We start from the raw sequence: 20449 nt of genomic DNA, 5'->3' as shown, positions 1-20449 counted from the left end.
ATTATTATAATATACTATATTATGTAATACACATAATTATAATATATATAAATATAAAATTAAATATATATATATATATATAAAACGCCTCTTTTTTTTTAACAAAAATAAATATATAAATATATAAATTAATTGAATAACACAATAAATTTATTAATTACAACCTTAAATTCGTTAAATATCACATTAACTAAACAACACATTAAATTCTCATGTAAACCGCACAATTAATAAAGTCAAAAAAAATAAAATAAGATAATAATAATCATAATAATAATAAATAATGACTTAACAAAATTAGGGTCGCTACATTAATCACTCACCTATGAAAATGTTGATAATTTATCTGTTTGATAAATGTGTTATCTGTTTATAAATAATTGTTTTGGGCTATCAGTGGAGGATAGTCTTGATTGTTATAGACACTGCATGATGATTAAGCAAACTGAAATCAATCACCTAGAATATGCCATTGAATATGACGGTTGGAATAACATATTGAATATGTGCATTCAATGATCATTGTATATGATAAAGTGTTTAAATACATTGCATATGTATCATTGTTTGGGAGGAGATAGGGGATGTACTCCATGGTTTTGGAGGAGATAAGGGATGTACTCCATTGTTTGGGAGGAGATAGGGGATGGACTTCATTGATAATTAAGTTGGCCGGAGTGTCCAGGGTGAAAGTCCCGAAACCTTATATACATCTGAATGATGTTGATGAATTGAAGCGTGGTCTCTATGAGTTGTAGTCTCATTTGAAATTGTTGATGATAGAAGTGTTGATAATATGAGTTGTAGTCTCATTTGAATTGTTTGGATAAATAACGTACGATGTTGTTGATTTGATTGAGATAAAGAAATGGGAATGAATTGAAAACACGGTTGTAAATGTAAGTGGATGTATGGAAATCTATGTTGATTGATTATGGAAAGGGGTTGAGATAGTTTCGAATTGTTAAACATTTATCGAATGCTAATGTTTTAGTTATTTCTCATATTATGTTTAGCGTATCTCTACTGGACTTCGGCTCACCCTATATGGGACATCATTTTCAGGTTCATGTGATATGCCGCCTCCAATGACCTTGCTTGGATAGTTTAGAGGCTGCAGGCTTTCTTTTGTTGTTACATTTATGTATTACATGTTTTTATTTCTAAGCCAAGGGCTTAAATTGTAAAAGGGCTTCTGACCCTCTTTTGTTGTAACCAAGTGTTGACTTGGAAGGTTGTGAGCCCGTAGGGCTTTTACGTTTGTTGTCAACATGTAATACCTTTGTAGAAAATACTCTGATGAATGGAAATATAATATCTCTTCTATGATTTTGGCATCTTATAAATGATTAATTTATGTATTATTTTGAGGGCGTTACACACACACTCTCTCTCTCTCTCTTTTAAGTTTGGCAGTTGATTGTTGAGAGAAAGAGAAAAATGAAGTTTGAATCTTATGCATTGTTGTTTGGTATGTGAGAAAAAAGAAGAAAAAGGAAATTGAAAGTTTTAACTTTCTTCACCGTTTCATTGCTTATAAAACATATAATTAAAATTAAATAAATAAATAGAACTTTTGAATGGAAAGTATGGAAAAATGGGTTAAGGAAATATATTTGTGATTAAATAAGCTACTGTGTAGTACTCATGGGAGTAAATAAGCTACTGTGTAGTATAATTTTTATGAGAGTATTGAAAAAGGCAATTGTAATTATATAGATAAGACAAAAGATATTTGTAATTATCCAGTTATAGTGTGGTGAAATTTTTTATAAATTTTTATTGTAGTTTTTTACTTATTTTTTTTCACATTTTAAAATGCAAAATTAGTAATTAAATTTCTATATTGAAGTTTTGCTAAAATTTTATTCATAAGTAGTATAATTTATATTTTTTTTATAATTTACTTTTTTTTTTGTGGTATACATTAATTGTTAGTACAAAAAGTGGACAATACAATCCATAAGAATTTAACTGTTATCAATGCAAAATTACTATATAGAATCAATCGCAAAATCATTTATTGCGATAGTTCTACATTTTGGCCAATAGAGAAAAATGATGAAGATTTCTATGATAGTATTTAATTTTTCTTCTATCCTTTTTAAGGTATATTGAAGACATAAAAAAATTATAATTTGCCTTCAATCCTATAGTAGTTCAATTTCTTCATCTGTGATATTCATGCACATACGAACTTCTTAAAGTAGGTTGTTAACTAAAATATGTTATGAGGTTGTTAATTTTGTGACAATTAATTTTTCTTTATGGAAATTACTAAATCTCATTTTGCTTTCTTACAGTTATATTTCATGTCAACAATCATTTTTATTTCATCTTAATAAAATGGGTTGAGGTTCTCATTAATCATCAATGGTCATATTCTTACTCATCAAACATAAAAATAAATTCGTATACATTTTTAGTGTTGAGGAGTGCTCTTACTAATTGTGTTTTTTTTTATTTTTTTTATTTTATCCTTTTGTCTCATATTTCTTTAGTTTTGATTCTCAAGCAGATACTTAGGTTGGAAGGTCTTTCCCTTGCAATTCTTTATTAGTTCCCTACTTTCTTTTTTGAATTGTGGTGGGTTAATGAATGAACTCTCTTTGATTTCTTTAATGCTTTGGAATTTTCATGTTTGGTCTTGGAATTTTCAATAATTAGATTAAACATTAAGCTTTTAATGTTTGGTTTAAAAAAAAGAGTCTAATATAGTGTGTATAGTTATGTATCTTGGTATATAGTTGTTCAATTTCTAGAGAATACTTATGTGTATTTTTTATTTTTATTTTAAATAATAGGAATGTATGATGAATTATGTGAATACTTTACTCTTTTTTTTTATTTTAATAATGATATACAAGTTCACTTTTCATACCCATTTTATTTTTTTTTTGATTTTCCCTCCCCTTTCTCTCTCTCTTAGTTTGGTTGTTGATTGTTGAGAGAGAGAGAGAGAGGAAAATGAAGTTTGAATCTTATGCATTGTTGTTTGGTATCTAAGAAAATGAAGGAAAAAAGAAATTGAAAGTTTTAACTTTCTTCACTGTTTCACTGCTTATAAAACATATAATTAAAAATAAATATAACTTTTGAATGGACAATATGAAAAAATGGGTCAAGGAAATATATTTGTGATTAAATAAGCTACTGTGTCGTGTAACTCATTGGAGTAAATAAGCTACTGTATAGTATAGTTTTTATGAGAGTATTGAAAAAGGCATTTGTAATTGTATAGATAAGGCAAAAGATATTTGTGCTTATCCAGTTACAGTGTGGTGAGACTTTTTTATAAAGATAGTCTTTTACTCTTCTTCTTTTTTTTTTTCACATTTTAAAATGCAAAATTAGTAATTAAATTTATATATTGAAGTTTTGTTAAAATTTTATTTTGCCTTAGTAGAATAATTTATATTTTTTTATAATATATTTATTTACTTTTTTTTTGGTGGTATACATTAGTTGTTAGTACGAAAAGTGGGCAATACAATTTATAAGAATTAAACTGTTGCCAATGCAAAATTACTATATAGAATCAACCACAAAATCATTTATTGCGATAGTTCTACATTTTGGCCAATAGAGAAAAATGATGAAAATTTCTATGACAATATTTAATTTTTCCTCTATCCTTTTTAATGTATATTAAAGACATTAAAAAATTATAATTTATCTTCTATCCTGTAGTAGTTCAATTTCCCCATCTGTGATATTCATGCAATGACGAACTTCTTAAAGTAGGTTGTTAACTAAAATATGTTATGAGGTTGTTAATTTCTATGACAATGTTTAATTTTTCTTTATGTTATGAGGTTGTTAACTAATCATATTTTTATTTGGTTGAATTTGAATTTTTGCCTCCATATATCTTTTTATCAGGAAGGGTGTTGCATTTTCTTTGTATTACAGAACATTGGCTGGGGTGCTTAATTTGTTATTTGACATTTTTTTTTTGTATTACAGAGCATTGATTAGTGTGCTTAATTTGTTGTTTGTTTTTTTCTATTGCAGAGCATTAGCTGGCGTATTTCGTCTGATTTTTATATATGTTTCTGTGTTGTGGGACTTACATTTTGTTGTTTGTTTAAAATCTTATACTTTTGTTTTGCTTGAATTTTACGTAGCATTTATGTGTTTATTTTTCACTATTTCGTTTACTTATAAATTTTGAAAATTTATGTTTAAATTGATTTATTCACCAAGTAGCATACAATTTATTTAATTTTCATTTATTTAATTTTCTGTACAATAAACTGACCACCAAATCATAAAATTGATCGATTTTAACCATTACATTAAAATTGATGCAAAATTATAGCTATGAGATCTCTCTTCTTTACTTCAACCAAAACTCACTATCTAAAAAAATGTGAATATAGAAATTTATTTGGATACTATTATTGGCCAGGATAATAAAATGCTTATTTTCTATTACAAATTGCAACTGAGTTACATTAACAAAAATACTACAATAGTAAATATTTGATGATATGATTTTTGTTTGCATTTGTGTCATCATTATTTTCACGTTTTCTTGGCCAAGGTAATAATTGTGTCATCACTATTTTTAATTTCTCCATCTCTCTAAATTTTATAATGCAAAATGTTTAAATTGAGTGGATCTGAAAAGTGAAAAATATTGATTAAAATATTAAAAATTTCACTACAAATAATAAAATACAAATTAAAATTTTAAGAACTATTTTTGGAAACTCTAAAACCAAGTAAGTTTTGAATTTTAAATTTGTAAAAATTATTTTAAATTTTTAATATTTACAACCAAACAAAATTTTGAGTTTGACAAACTCTTTTTAAAAATCTAATTATAAAATTCATTTGAAAATCCAAAACCATACAGATCATCTAATAATATTTTCATCTTAAATTTTTTTCCCAACAAATTAAATAAATTACACTTTAACCTAATAATTTTATATTCAATTATATTTTCATTCTAACAATATTTTTACCGTGCCTTCAGGCATGGGCATACCGTAGTTATTATATATGATGGGGTCGTCACAAATGTCTATATTTTATATACCTATCACATATTAATTTAAAAAATACATATAATTATAGGGTAAATTACAAATACACCCCCTGAGATTTTTTTAAAATATAGATTGCTTCCTGTGATTTGAAAAATTACGAATACCCCCTTGTTATAATTTGTTATTTAATAGAATTAACTAAAAAAATAAAATTTATAATTTCTCTTTTATAAAATAATAAAATTACATAAATTATTAATTAAAAAATATTTTTAATATCATTAAAAACTGTTAATTGACTTAAAAATCTATTAATAAAAGGAATAATTTATTATGAAATTAAAAATTTCAGAATGTAAAATATAATTTCTAAAACTATAAGAATAATTTATATTTTAATCAAACGTTGAAGGGTGTATTTATAATTTATCCATAATTATAATATTAACTACATAAATATATATATATATATATAATCACGCAAAGCAATCTCTTTATAGAAATGGCAGTAACCAAAATAGAGTTGCCGCGCGCGGTACTAAACTTTGCTTTGCTCTATGTTTTTGAAACTACGCGGAGGAATCATCTTCTTTTCCCCTATTTTTCATCCATCCGAGAAGCAAGATAAAACCTTTTTTTCGTTCCAATGGCGGGTGGTTTCCCATACTACATGTACATCGAAGAAGACATTTACGATCAATTCCAACAAGAAGTCGATGACCCCAATGGCCTCTTTGTAGAAGACCAACTCCAGCACTCAGGTGAAGACGAATCTGAACCTGAATCCGACTACGAAGATGAAGACGAAGACGATTCAAACGAAGACGAAGAAGACGAGGTTGTCGTTCCTCCTCCTCCGCCGCCGCCGCCGCCGCCTAGGGTTTTGCCGGCTTCGGAGAATGTGGGTGAAGAGATAGGAGATTGTAAGAGGAGAACAGAGGGGGCCCAAACGTCGTCGTCTCAGGGTGATGGGATTGGAGCCAGTAGCAGTGGAGGAGAGTGCAGTAGGAGCGAAATTGATGGCTTGTTTTGCCCAATTTGCATGGAAGCTTGGAGCAATGGCGGTGATCATCAAGTCTGGTGCGAAAACTCTTACTCTTCCGATTTGATGTCATTGTTTTTCTTCTTGTTTTGAAACGTGTTTAAATTCATATTCACGTTTCAGAGTCAAAAGGGTTTAGTAACCCTAGAACAAATCTGGGTTTTGGACATGTTATTGGGTCTTCAAATCATTATGGGACTTGACCTAATTGAACAAGATTTCCATATACCAAAAATAATTGGCTTATTGAGAACCACAAGATGGGAAATTTTTAGTCCAGTAAACCATTAGTATAAAATCATGAACTTACACATTCTAAAAATCTCAACTTTAATGAGTAGCAAGATTACTTAAGTATTTTATAAGCTGTCAGGTAGATGAAACTTTGATTTATCAAAAAAAAAAAAAAAAAAACTAGGAAACTATGGAACTTTGATGAACTAAATATTCTAGGCCTAATAAAGATTCCACACAAGACTTAGTAAATATCATTTGGCCCATAATATACCTATGGTTGGAAAATTACAAAATTGGCAAATTTCACTTTACCTCATTGTGGTTTGGCCCATGTGTGGATCACATCCTTCACATTTAGAAATAAACACATAGCCCTTATGTGGTTTATGGACTAAAGTACACCATTAGCACCGTTGACGGAAAAAGCAAAAATATCATTTAAAACCCTATATATAAGGATTAGTCCATTTTTTGGAAGATAAAGCACACATAGAGCTAGGTGTCATTTTTTTTCAAAATCTCACCAAGTCAATCTTTCATTCAAATGGGAATCATGGCCTATCTCATTTAGTGCTTGAGCTTCAAATTAGTGATGAATGGTTTGAGGATGCTAAAGTCTGACTAAAGAATTGTGTTAAAGATGTGTCACTTCCTATAATGCATGTGAGCGGGTGATAGAGAGTTGTGAGATTGCTGTGGATCAATTTCCATCTTGAATCAGATCTGGTCAGTTTCGAATTTGATTTTTAAAATTTTGATTCCATACGTGATGCGTCACAACCTCACTGTTCTCGAATCTATTCTTCATTGTGTATCAAATTGCAAATTGAAAATTATGGCTTCAAAGTTCAAACTTATGAAGCACGGGTGCAGGTATAGGTACGTTACAGTTAAGCCAATACGGCAAAATATAAAAAAAAGTTGGGTATGAGTACAGTTGGGGTACGTTGATAATAATAATATTTTTTTATGATTTATAGTTAAAATCTAACTTACAAATCAAAGTTCAAGACCATAACTAGAAAGAGAAATTACAAAACAAAATCATTCGATAATAGTATAGAGTGGCTTGTTACGAATTACCTAAATTTTTTTGAAGATGACTAAGACTAAAGAAGAATAAGGGCTGTAGTGCAGCAAATCCCCCGGAAATAAATGTAAAAAAAACTGATTGAAAAAAAAGGGAGAATCGAAGAAGAGGAGAGTCAAATACAAGAGGAGCTAAGGAAGCTTACTTGAATTCTCATGTGTTGGAGTTGTTGGGTTTGGGAATCTTAAGGCTTTTAGCCATTTGTTGCACATCATTCTTGAGTTTTAATCCACTTTTTCTTTATTGTGCATGTTGCCTATTTTTCTTAGTTCCCCTCTAGATGATCCTTCAGACTCACTTTATTTGTATTTATGCATTTTTATTGAATAAAAGTTTTTTACTTTTCTCACTTTGTACAAAATCATAGCAATGATGTTGAAAAATTTCACATCTGTTTGACCACTTGGATAAATGCAACCATAGTTTGACTGCCTAATCACTCATGGGGGTTAACAATTGTTTTAGTTTTGGTTAGGTTTGTGTTGTGTTGATTTATTAGGTTAAATGGATCAACCGAGCACTACATGATGATATCATGCCAAGATTCCCAACCCTAACACAATAAGTTAATAAAACTTGTGCAACCGTTTCAATAAACAGATTGTGTAAAGGTTGATACAATTGCCGCTTGAGCCCAGTAACACATGACCCGCTTAAAACTATTCAACTTGTTTATTCATTATTTTTACTAAAATTCGATAGGCAAAAATTATGATAGACCATTGTAAGAAATAGATGTATTATTGATTGATTATTGATATATATTACAATGATTCATGATTCCTATATATAGAAGAGGGTGAGTGTGTAGTAGGTGAGGAGTAGGTGAAGTAGGTGAGTGTGTAGTAGGTGGTAGTGGTAGGTGTGTAGTAGGTGAATTTTAACAGCCCCCCGCAAACTCAAGGGGGATAGGAACTAACCAACTTGAGTTTGGAGAGAGTTACAAAACAAGAAAATACATAAAAATAAAAGAGGATAGGTGACACTGTATGGTCGTGTCAGACCATTGGTGAAGACACTGGATGGTGGTGTCATAACGTTGTAGAGGACACTGTATGGTGGTGTCATAACGGTGTAGAGGACACTGGATGGCGGTGTCAGACCGATGTAGAAGACAGTTTATGGGGTCATGTCGGACCGTTGTAGCAGACAGTGTTGTGACAGTTGTTGTAACAGTTTACGGAGTCTTGCTGGACCCTTGTAGAAACTAACCGGAATCAATGTCGGGACAGTTTACAGAGTCTTGTCGGACCCATGAAGGAGCTAATCGGAATCAATGTCGGGACAGTTTACAGAGTCTTGTCGGACCCATGAAGGAGCTAACCGGAATCAATGTCGGGACAGTTTACAGAGTCTTGTCGGACCCTTAAAAAGTCGCACCCTCAAAAGGTGTGCCCAATCTTTCAAAAGGCGTGCCATCAAAAAGCGTGCCCAATCCATAAAAAGACGTGCCATCAAAAGGCGTGCCTATCAAAAGGAGCGCCCATGTTGTCGGCGAGCGCCGAGAGGCGCATGATGCGCGTGTCTGCCTCGGCTATTTAACCAAGGTTGAGGCGGAGGCTGTGCAAACCAGTCTGAAACCGCCGAAAATCCTTTGAAAAAACTCTTCCGTTTCTGAGAAAGAGATTCTGGAACACTCTGTTGCCATTCTGTAACCAACCCTTCTCTGAAACACTCAGCAACCCATAACATGGCCTCGTCTTCCCGTTCAGCTACCCAGAATATGGCCTCTTCGTCCCGTGGTTTGCTCACTCTCTTTCCCGACCTCAACGAGTCAACAAGAGAGATAACTGGTGCGGTGGCCAGTGAACCTCAACCAAGCGCCTCTAGTTTTGCTCCGTTGAATTTTCCGATGCGGTCGGTGGAGCAAAAAATGGCGGTGCAAACTGATATTGAGGCCAATCAGTATACTTTGAAGTCATGTGTGGAGACCATGACGGCGGTCACAAACCTGTCGCACCGGCTGCAGAGTAGGACAAATGAGGTGCAGCAATTAAACGCCCAACTGGCTCTGCTCCAGCGCATGTATAAGGATGCGCGAGCAGAGATAAGTGTGCTAAAGGCGGAAAATAAGGAGCTGAAGCGGAAGGCTACCGTGATGTTCCGATTTGGAGGTCCGCCATATGCTGCAGTGGAGGAGCAGGGGGGAGTGAACGTGCTCGGTGGATTAGGAAGCATGGGGGCAACACCGTCAAGGGCCGCCCAGGACGGAGGCAAGAAGAAAAGACCGGCGGAATAGGCGAAGAAGTGAGGTCGGTTGGTGGCCGGCTGCAGAAAAGAAAACAAAGCTGTTGGTGTTGTGTGGTGGTTTGTTGTTGTTGTTGTTGTTTTTTTTTTTTTTTTTTTTTTGTGTGTGTGTAAAATTGTGATCGGGGTGGATCCCTGAGATGAATAAAATATAGTTTGGTGTGCAAAGCTATATGGTATGAAGGGAATTGAAAAAAGATTAAAAATAATGTGAAAGAAAAATAAAGAAAGAAATAATAAAAATATATTTGAAATCAAAATGAAAGATGGGGGAAATAAGGAAAGAGATTTGGAGAAAATAAATAAAAATAATGGATTTTGAAATCAAACGGAGGAGAGAGAGGGGACAAGCCCATGTGAGGGAAAGAGGGGTTTAAAGAAAGTGAGGGAGTGGGTTGATTAAAAAAAAGATTGTGGGTTTGAAAGTGGAAAGATGAGAGAGAGACAATGGTGAAGTACTCAAAAGAGCCTGACAATCCCATCCCACCAAGTCCTGCAAAGCCAGGGGCTCAGATCTCAGAGTCCATTTCAAGAACACAAGAGAGACAGCACATGCCAGCAGGAAGCTGCCTTTGACGAAGGCTAAGAGGTATTTAGAAGATGTTCTGGCTCACAAGCAGGCCATACCTTTTTTCTTTTTCTTTTTTTTTTTTTTTTTAGGGGTGTAGGACGAACTGCTTAGGCAAAGAACAGACATTCAAATGGACAAAGACGTTGGCCTATCAAATCTGCTGGATTCATACTCGACTTGCTTAAAAATGGTGAGAGTAACGCCGAGGTGAAAGGCTCATCAAGGTGAATCCAAGCGGTCCCGGTAGGTGGAGACGGGCGTTTGAGAAGAGGCCGGCGACGGAGATGCGACTGCGTGTGGTTGTGGTGGAGATCTGGATGGTGGCAACGAGGTAGTGTTTGAGCTCGATACGCTACAAGAAGAAAATGAAAGTTTGCTCGATAAGCTTCGATTTGCAGAGGAAAGGTGTGATGAAGCAGAGGCAAGAGCCAGGCAGCTTGAGCAACAGGTTGCTAATCTTGGAGAAGGTGTATCCCTAGAAGCCCGATTGTTGTCCAAGAAGAAGGCAGCCTTGCAGCAAAGAGAGGCTGCTTTGAAAGTGGCAGCATAAACATATAGTGGCAGAGGTGAAGGGAGGTTTGAATTGGTTGAGATCCGGCGGGCGGTCAAGGCAAGGTTGCCGCCCGCCGGAAGGCGAAGAACACCAAGATCTTTAACCTATAGCTCTGATACCATGTAAGAAATAGATGTATTATTGATTGATTATTGATATATATTACAATGATTCATGATTCCTATATATAGAAGAGGGTGAGTGTGTAGTAGGTGAGGAGTAGGTGAAGTAGGTGAGTGTGTAGTAGGTGGTAGTGGTAGGTGTGTAGTAGGTGAATTTTAACAACCATGTTGATTTATAGGCCTATGTATATGCTAAACAAGTTGGCATGTCAGTGCAACCCTAATTCTCTATTTCTGTTGGGTTCAGAGTTATGTTTTGTTGGTGGTCTCAGCCATTGCCACCAATATTCTGAAATACTTGTTAAATTCAAATGTTGAGTGGTTAAATGTTTCTCTGAACTTTTTTAAAAAAAATGAGAATTTCATCGGTTGCTTCTTTTTCTTCCCCTCTACCCTATAGGTGATTAGAGGTATGTTTCTTCATTTTTGTCCATTCATTTAATTATATAGTTTTGTGGACTGCAGTTGTCTTCCCTGTGGCCACTTATACGGTGCGTCCTGTATTAAGAAATGGTTGCAGCAACGTAAAAATTCAGAGAAGGTATTGTTTGTTATCAATAATCTCCTTAATCAGGAAAACGATCAATACATTTGTTCCTTCTTTCAATCCTCAACTTTTTTATGCACGTGTCTCCTTTTGTAGTGTCCTCAATGCAACAGGAAATGCACATTGAAGGATGTAAGAGTAATTTATGCATCACAAATTGTTGTCATTGATCACCAATTACAAAAGGTAATATATTCTCTTGCATATAGATTTTTCAGGGGGAAAAAAAGAAAGAAGAAGCTTGGGGTACCATAAGTTGCTTTCCAATATTATTCTCCCCTTTTTTTGGGGTTAGGTGAATGAAAATAGATGATTTTTTTTATTTGCAGAAAGTTCAATCTCTTGAAGCTAAATGCACTTCCTTTGAGAAGAAGGTAAGAGAAATTTCTGGTGTTGATATTGTTTTTTTATCCATGTTGAAGCTCCTTGCCTGTACTTTTATATATTTGTATGTAGCAGACATTGCTATTTTGCTTTTAGTGTTTGCATAAATCAGTTTATTTATTTATTTTTTCAGTGGACATGTTAATTTGACAAAATTTGAAAAATAGTGTACTACTTTAATCTTGCTATTTTATTTTTTAGTAAGAAATTAGAAAATATTGAAAAACTTTAATTGTATTTATCTTAACAAATTAACAATTATCTTCTAATACTGCAAAAATTATTACAACTTCAATTTCATAATAGTTTGGATATGCGACTTAGGGTGTCCAAAAAGTATCTAATACTTTTCAAAATTAATATCAAGTATTAGATATGTATCAAATACATATTTATGAGTATTCGAGGAGTATCAGTATCAGTTTCCGATATGGGTATGATATGGATTTGACTCCCCTTTAGAAGTATCTGTGCTTCATGGATAATCACTCTAATGCTTAGTTGTACGATACTGGGGAGGGGACAGGAGTGGGGTGGGGGAGAGATGGCATATAGAAGTTCTAAGGTTGGGAGTGTGTATATTAAATATTTAATATATAAATATATTCTAACAATTTTGTTTTCTTGCTTAGTTGTAATATATGTATAAATTTCCTGCTTATTGATGATAGTGTTTCTCTAAATAAATAGTGCTATCGGAGGGCTTTTTGTTATATTTTACACTGCTGTTGATAAATTTTGCACTTTTTGTTCAGGATGAGGACTGGCACAAGAAAGAAGTTAACTGGCGGAGGAGAGAAGTTGATTTGCATCTGCAAGTGCACCAACTTACAAAGGCATGTCCAATTTTGTTAATAGCTTTCCTTTTAGGATGTGTTGAATCTTTTTCCCTGTACATCTTTGTGTAATGAGCAGTGTAATAGTACTTCCTATGTAGAAAGAAACGTGACATTTGTTGTACCATTCCATGTCTCTTGTGTGATGCTTATTGTGCCTGTTGCTGATCCTTTCTTCTTTGGCATTGATCCTAGTGATGCGTCTCTCTCTCTCTCTGCAATTATTTGTTTCTATTCCATTGGAAGAAGCAGTTTTGCCTTTAGTTTCCTGTACACGTTATTGACCAGATTGTTCTTCTGAGTTTCTTTTTTCTGTTCATTAAGAATTTTAGTGCTTCTCATTTCTCTACTATTTTGTAACTTTTTGGTTGTATGTATCCAATATTGAGAGCTAATTTCTGGGCTTGAAGGATGGAGCTAATTTGCATGAGCCATATTTAATTTTCTTTAATATTTCTGTTATTACAGATAATTATACATGACAACTTGAATTCAATGGATTCTTTCAGCAGAAGGCAATCCTACCCCCCTCCCCCAAACGTTATTTCTGTTCACTTTGTAGCATATTGGTTAATATTAAGCTTTATGACTTTTCAGAGGACAAGTTATTTGGAGCGTTTATTGGGAGATGCACAAAACAGGCCATCAGGATTGTTCAGTGGAAGTCAGGGTTCTCAAGAACAAGCCATGCTTGGTAACTGTTCTTTCTAATGAAAAACCTTTGCTTGGCGGATTATACCTTGCATTATTCATTATTTTTTACATTCCTTATTTGCTCATCGAGGATCAAAACTAAAACTATGATACCATATTTCCTCATTAGTGATAAAATTTTAATTGATTTACTTGTCTTGTAGGGCGTGACCTTGATTTCGGATTTGGTGGTCAAGGATCTTCAGGCAACTTTGTATTACAGGTTTGACTATTTTTTTTTTTGCCTCTCTTCTGGTATAGTCTCCCTCGCCCCAAAGGGAAAAAATGTAGGGGCAGGATGAAATTAAACCTGGTGTGACTTTTTTTGTTTGTTTGTTGTAGAACTCATTTCACTACCCAACCATTGGATTGATTTTTGTTCCATGCCCCTTATGTTTTCCAATTTTTAAGATGGTCAGTAATTAAAAGATTCCACGTCCATGGCTCCACACTACAGTATATGATATACTAACAAATTTGAGTGCATGGGCATCATTTAATCTAACAACAGGTTATGTAAAATGTGAATTCCGTTAAAAGCTATTGAGAAGTGTAAAAATTTGAATTTGTACACTAGGAATAAGAATAAAATCTGGTGTTAACATTACCTAGAGTCGAATTTTTTTTTTTTTTGTGTGGATAAATAGTTATCTAGAGTTGCACTTCTTTTTGTTTCACTTCTGTGTTATTTTTTTCTCCTGACTAATTATCATGAACCACTGTTAACATTTGGGTTTTAAGTTGCATTATTATTCCCCTAGATATTGTTTAGTTTCCTCTGTAATTTTAACCCAACAATTGTAATTGTTGTAGCAAGAGTTGCAGGTGGATGGTGCTAAATTTTTTGATGTGGATGCTTCCAGTCAGATTTTTATAATTGCTCGAAGGCTGTCTGGAATGGGAGGAATGCACGTTCTTACCAAAGTAAAGTTTTTTTTGTCCTTGATATCCAAATCGGCTTTATTGGCATGGTATGCATTTTTAATTTTCACAAATCCCTCTTCAAGTTTTTTAAAAACTAGTTTTTGCAGATGAGCTTGATAGCTCCATATGAAAGGGAAAACATTGATCTTCCTGTCAGCACAAAAGCTGTTAGGGACCTTCGTGTAGCCCCTCATGGCAGACTTGCACTCCTGGCTTCCTTGGGAAAGAAATTGTCAGTTATCAGGTGGAGCCACTGTCCATGACATTCTTTTTGAAGCGGTTTCTTTTTGTACATTTCTCCAATCAAAATATCTTAATTTGTTATTCCATTTTTTTCAGTACGGAAAGCAACAATGTGGTTCTTTCTTATGATTTACCGGTAAACATTCTGCCAATAACTTGTGATATTTTTTTTTTGATAAATTGCCAATAACTTGTGATATTGTTGCTTATTAATCAGAGGGTAAGATTCTAGATTAAGGTTGGTCATGCTTCTTGTCTTGTGCCACGTAGTTTTCTTTTTAGCATCTTATTGAAAATATTTCTGGTTAATTGCTTAGATTAAAGGCACTCGATGTTTACTTTGAATGAGGAATGGAGGTAAGTAATTAAAAGGATGACCCAGTGCATGAGGCTTCCTGCTCCTGGAGAGGCCAAGATGTACTAATAATATTGCTCCTAAACAAATATTATTAGCATTTGGGAAACCTTTATCGACTTGTGGTTCTAGGCTAGAAAAAGGGAAAAAAAGATGCATACCATTTTAAGGCTAGAAAACTGTTTTTTCTGTGTGCATGTGAGTGTGTTGGCCCAGCCCAGTGCAACAATTGAAGATATGCCAAGTTGGAGATACTGACCCACTTGCTCTGATTTACTTGTTGATTAAATATATGGCTGGTTACAGTGTTACAATCTCCTACACTTTTCATATATATATTTTTAATTATTTTTTGTAAATTATCGTAGTTGCTATGAAGACAGCAGGAAATCTTGTTCTGATAGCTTTTCCCCCCCTCATTTCTCCCATTGAATTCGATATGTCCTAATTATTGTTGTATTTCCAGGCTGCTGCTTGGTCATGTTCATGGGATCTTAACAGTTCACATTATATCTACTCTGGATTACAGGTCCTACCCTCAATTGCTGTCTGATGGCAACCAAGCTGGTGTTTACGTAATTCTGATTTATACTTGTGTTTGTAAAATTCATGCAGAATGGCATGCTTCTGGTGTTTGATATGCGCCAAACTTTGAAGCCCATGGAATCCTTGACTGGGTTGACATGCAACCCCATCCATACTGTGCACTCTCTTTCACCAGATTCAACTCTTCCTTCTGGTGCAAGAAGCCTCCTAACCGCCTCTTCTATTGGTCTATGTCAGTGGAACTTTGGTGGCATTGAAGAAGGGTATTGCGCACGCTGTTTTCTACATTGACTTGATGTTTGTACTTGTCTTGCTTGTTTAGCTTTAAAGCTCTATGGATCTGGATATTTTCACTTTTCATTTGTCTTATGCGTTTACCATTTCTTTGAGAAGAGTGAATGAACGGTTCGCCACTGTTTTTTTGGAAATAGAGAATGAGGTGATGATAGGTTTGCTTGCCGTCACTAGCCAAATCCATCCTTTTCTCCAATGACTGTAAACTGCTACTCAACTTAGAGAAAAATTATTCTCATTAGTTTCCAAGCTGATGGAGGGAGTGTGTTTTAGATCTTTAAGATCTAATTATTTTTTGTCGTTTTGTGGTTAGTAAGGGTTGGGGTTTCAGTGCTTACAATGGTGTATTGAGGGAATCAGGTTTGGGCTTAGTTTAATCAGGAAAAAGGACAGAATTTAGAGCTTTACTGTGTGCTGCAAAGAGTAATAGGGGCCATTTGGGGTTGTCTTTATGTGCTATGATAGATCGGTAGAATGGGCTAGGCTAGTGTAGTAAGGTTTATGTTGCTGAAAACTCCTTTAAATTAATACTCTAGTGAATTGCAAGTCTAGCATAACTTTTTATAGACTTGTAAATAATCCTAAACTATAGGGATTTGACTCCTAAAACCATTTTAAATCCAACTAAAACATATATAATGACCTAGTAACATCATTTGACCAGTACTATGACTTGTCTACAACTTATTATAGAAAATTTTGAAATTGTTTAGTCACTGAGTGTTAGGAAATGAACCTAACAACGTATATCAAGCTATACAAGAAAAATTAACAAATACAAATGAACTCTATGGTAAATTGTTGGCTTTTAAAATTCAATACGGTAAAGGACGCAAATGAACTATACTCTCAACACACTGACAAAGATAAACACTTAACTTGATGCAAGTGGAAATGCGTGAGTTATACCTTTCTACTGTAGTCTGTCTGTCTGAGCTCTGAACAAAAGCTTGAATTCAATTCTCTGATGATGCTTTACTACAGAACATGCTTAAGACTCAACTAAGCTTAAAGTAAAAAAAAAAAAACTATGAACACAGTATTGGGATGTTGTTGCTAATACAAAAATGGCTAAGGGGTACTTGTATATATTGTAAAGTTTTCCTCACAGTCAGTTAAGTAGCTGTTGTTTTTGTTACTTTGGAAACATGGGACCATGGATGTCATCTCTCTCCGGAGCACCCTCCATTATGTCCTTTCTGGCTGTGTGTACAAGCATTTCTGTTCATCATTTATTTATTTTTAATGCTCTGTTGCATTTGGGGATCTCCTCTACTTGATTGATTTTCTATACCTGCAAACAAAAATTAGCCACAACACATTGAATCAGTTTTTATGGGATGGTTGAGGTTTAAATGCTCCATATGAGGTGATCTGAAGGGCGTCATTTCTTTTGATTAAATGGTTAGAACCAAGTATTGAATATCGCCAATAATTTTTGTGAAGCCATTTAAGATTTAGTGACTTTTTGATACAAGAGCAGTTAAATGCTATGTTTTTATATATGACTATACATTGGAAAATACCCTTTTTTTATTGCTGATTCCTCAAAGCTAGATGTTATGGAAGGCAATAATGTCAAAAATCTATCATATGTTTTGTTTTATGTTTTATGTTTTATGTGGGTATGTTCTGACTATTTATTTGACTATAAAAAATAAAAAAATTGTTCTGACTATTTATTGTCTTTTGTGTTAGGCCATTTCTGGTTCCTGAATCAGAGAATCAAGGAGTTTGTATAGGTCTTGCTTATTGTCCAAGCAATAATCACATTGTTGCTTCCTTCCGTCCCAAAGTTGAGATGTCTAATGATATGGCTGTTTCTCAACCTTCACTTACTGCTGCCTCCTCTCTTATGGGGCAAGGAATACAAGGCTCCAATATTCTCTTCAAGAGTTTGGGTAACAGACGTTTTCAAAAGTTAGGATCTACATATATGACTGTAAATGATATACGACTGCCAAAATCTGCAATTGTAGACAGACAGAATCACAACCCACAATTTGCTTACGGCAGTGAAGTAGCATGTGAATTAGTTTTGCAAGAGTTGCCATCGTTTATGGATGTTCAGCATCTCAAATCTCAGAAGCATCCTATTCGAGACGTGAAATACACACATGACTTAAGCTCAGGATTGCTTAGTTGTTTAAGTGAGGACATATTGCAACTTTTCTCCTCCAAGACCTTGTGAAAAGGTAATACTCTGTTTAAACTATATTTGTCAACTACACACACACATGCACTATATCCTTCTTTGATTTGCAACAAATACTGTGTTCGGAATTTTATTTGTGCATGCACAGGCATGTATGCATATCATGTCCTGTGTATGCTTGAGGATCTCCCATGATTAGTGTTAACACATTGTCAATATGTTTCTGTAACATGATATCAGAATGGTTTTATGCTATGTTGATGAGGGTAAGGGCATAGTACATAAAAAATACATGACGTATATAAATATGATACCAGATACAGTAGCAATGTGCAAGAAGCATGGGTTATCTTATCTTGTTGAATGTCAATCAACAAACATATTTTGTCAGTATAGTCTTTAATTGGACTTACAGAGACTAGTGATTTAGTTGTCAGATATGGCAGTCCCTTTTAAATGGAGAGGAGTCAAATTACTGCACTCTCTAATCTAGGAAAATAACGGGGAATCTTGATTTTGGAAGCATCTGGACACTTTTGTTGAGAAGAAACTTTTCAGCATTATAATATATGTGTGTATTTATATACACATATGAACATAGATAATTTTTTTTCAAATACTAAAGAAAACCAATCTAATTCCCCCCATGACTTCTGCAAAACTCAGTGGTGTTTTGACCATCCATGTAATTAAGATAAGTCTGTTTGGTTTTCCTTAGCATTTGAAAAGAGCTTATTGTCTTACAGTGACAGTTATTTGGTAAGAATATTTTTTTGTTGCATGTATAGTGTCCAATTCAGTTTTTATTTATTTATTGAAGTATCACATCAATTCTATTATTGTTTTTTATGATGGTTTGGCTTTGACAGTGAACTTGAAGAGTATGTTTCTTCTCATTCAAACAGCCATGGGAACGATTTTAGTTTACTATGGTTTATCCAAATTTTTGGTTCTGTTAGGAGCTCTCCATTAGTTTGTGTAAATAACTGAATGCCAATCCGTCCTTGTGCCTTACTAGTGCTATATTTTATTGCAGGTTGCAGTATGATGGGCAAGCAACTGACTTACATGTGCAGCTTTATTTATTTTACTTGCCATATTTGGGTCCACATCACTGACGAAAAGTGTATATTATAGCAAGGTTTGATTGCACTTACATGTGATGTAGCATACTAGTAAGATCCGTACAATTTTCTTTTATTTATGTTTTATTTTTGTTGGTAAGTTATCAAGTGGTTAAATATTGTTTTGGGTAGCTGTTAGGTAGTTAAATTTGATTATCCGGAGGTGTACTCTGCAAGATGATCCTATGTCTAGCGAGTGACTTCATCGTTAATAATATTTCTTAGTGCACATGATTTACATGATCATGTTTACATTGTACAAACATGTGTTGATTTCATTCTACGTATAGTTGGTTCAATGATGTTGATTTTGAATCAAAGGTACAAAGTAGATTTAACAGGAATCGCTTCCTGGCAACATTCCCCTGGAAGAAACTTGAATTTTTGTGGAACTCTTTAAAATTTATTCATTTTTTCTTTTCCCGACTGCCATCCAAGTCTCAATTGTTATTTTTGAGGTAATTGCCGTGTTGTGAACTTGTTCTTCCTTCAGCCTTGTTTCATTGAGAGTTCAGCGGAGATCTTTTATCTTATCTATGTCAAAGATGGTATTTTATTCCAAACAAGAAGTGCAAAACTGTAATGTCATTTTCTGTGGGAGTTGAATTGAACCGTTGATGCACAGCCTAGTTAATGTAAGATTCACACCGAGATTGCCAAATCATTAGAATTTTATTAGTTGTTTTAATTATATTGTCGTACACTTTTTGATTTTGAAATTTTTAAAATTTTATAGATGAAACCTTGGGCGTAAGTTGTTATTATGGGGTGTTTTAGAAAGATGATTAAGGCCAAGTTTGACAAGTTTAAAAAAAGTCAAAAGTTACTCAAAAAGTTAAAAAGTTATCACTATTTATCAAAAGTTAAAAAGTATGGCTGCATAACTTTCAATTCTAATTTTTCTCTATACATTAATTTATATAATTTTTTAATACACATTTTTCTATAAAAAGTCAAAAAGTTAACTCAAATATATTTTTTTCTTCAACTTTTTAGTCCAAAAAATTAAAAGTGCATTTATTTAGAATATTCCAAACAATCCTTAAAAGTTAATTTTTGCTTTTAATCAAATTTTTTGACTTTTTTGAAAAGTGATTTAGGAAATTAGTAAAAAGTTACTTTGGCCCCTTTTGGGAAGTGGGTTATAATCCATTTCTCAGATTATAACCCACTTTCCTCTCTCACAAAAAGTTGATTGTAATCAGTTTTTAACCAAGAAGTTGATTATATCTTCTCAAAATATCTCTTTGTGACTTTTTGAGTAAATATTTATTTATGATATCTCATCATTATAAAATGTCCAAATTACCTCCACCCAAATGAAGAAATTTACCTTCAAGGTGTAAACACCGAGGATAGTCTTGTAATTTCAACAACTTTTAGATGAAATTATGATCTGGTGTTTTCAACAGCTTCCCAAATGAGTTTCTGTACAAAAAAAAGCCACGTTTGGCTTTTAGACAAAACGCTAAAACGTTGCTTATAATCC

The 20449-nt window shown here is 33.7% G+C and overlaps 1 protein-coding gene across 3 annotated transcripts; it reads left to right on the top strand.

Annotated features, from left to right (window-relative positions):
* Positions 1-5469: 5469 nt before the first annotated feature.
* Positions 5470-19223, top strand: LOC114275243 (Transducin/WD40 repeat-like superfamily protein). 3 transcript variants are annotated; one of them, XR_014363673.1, is made up of 14 exons: positions 5470-6077; positions 11325-11400; positions 11503-11592; positions 11736-11780; positions 12546-12626; positions 13224-13320; positions 13484-13542; positions 14133-14243; positions 14351-14487; positions 14583-14622; positions 15308-15370; positions 15457-15684; positions 17380-17876; positions 18873-19223. XR_014363673.1 is itself a non-coding variant. In XM_082919419.1 (14 exons), exons 1-13 carry the CDS (start codon positions 5644-5646, stop codon positions 17870-17872), a joined length of 1908 nt encoding a protein of 635 aa, XP_082775545.1. In that variant the 5' UTR covers positions 5470-5643; the 3' UTR covers positions 17873-17876; positions 18873-19223. The 3 variants fall into 3 exon arrangements, 2 of the variants coding, with proteins under 2 accessions (XP_082775545.1, XP_082775544.1); XM_082919419.1 differs by having other exon boundaries at positions 14145-14243; positions 15457-15650; XM_082919418.1 differs by having other exon boundaries at positions 15457-15650.
* The last annotated feature ends 1226 nt before the right edge of the window (positions 19224-20449 follow it).

The sequence above is a fragment of the Camellia sinensis genome, chromosome 3, assembly GCF_055761805.1.
Source record: "Camellia sinensis isolate YWXY chromosome 3, ASM5576180v1, whole genome shotgun sequence".
In the NCBI taxonomy this organism is placed as follows: domain Eukaryota; kingdom Viridiplantae; phylum Streptophyta; class Magnoliopsida; order Ericales; family Theaceae; genus Camellia; species Camellia sinensis.
The sequence above is the reverse complement of the archived record's forward strand: the minus strand, read 5'-3'. Positions and strand labels throughout refer to the sequence as shown.

What these genes read in the sequence shown, in the direction of transcription:
- LOC114275243 (XM_082919418.1), top strand. Translation starts at nt 5,644, where the DNA reads ATGGCGGGTGGTTTCCCATACTACATGTACATCGAAGAAGACATTTAC. An exon ending in TCAAGAACAAGCCATGCTTG is followed by an intron (nt 13,321 to 13,483) that starts GTAACTGTTCTT and finishes CTTGTCTTGTAG; the next exon opens with GGCGTGACCTTGATTTCGGA. An exon ending in TTCTTTCTTATGATTTACCG is followed by an intron (nt 14,623 to 15,307) that starts GTAAACATTCTG and finishes TTGTATTTCCAG; the next exon opens with GCTGCTGCTTGGTCATGTTC.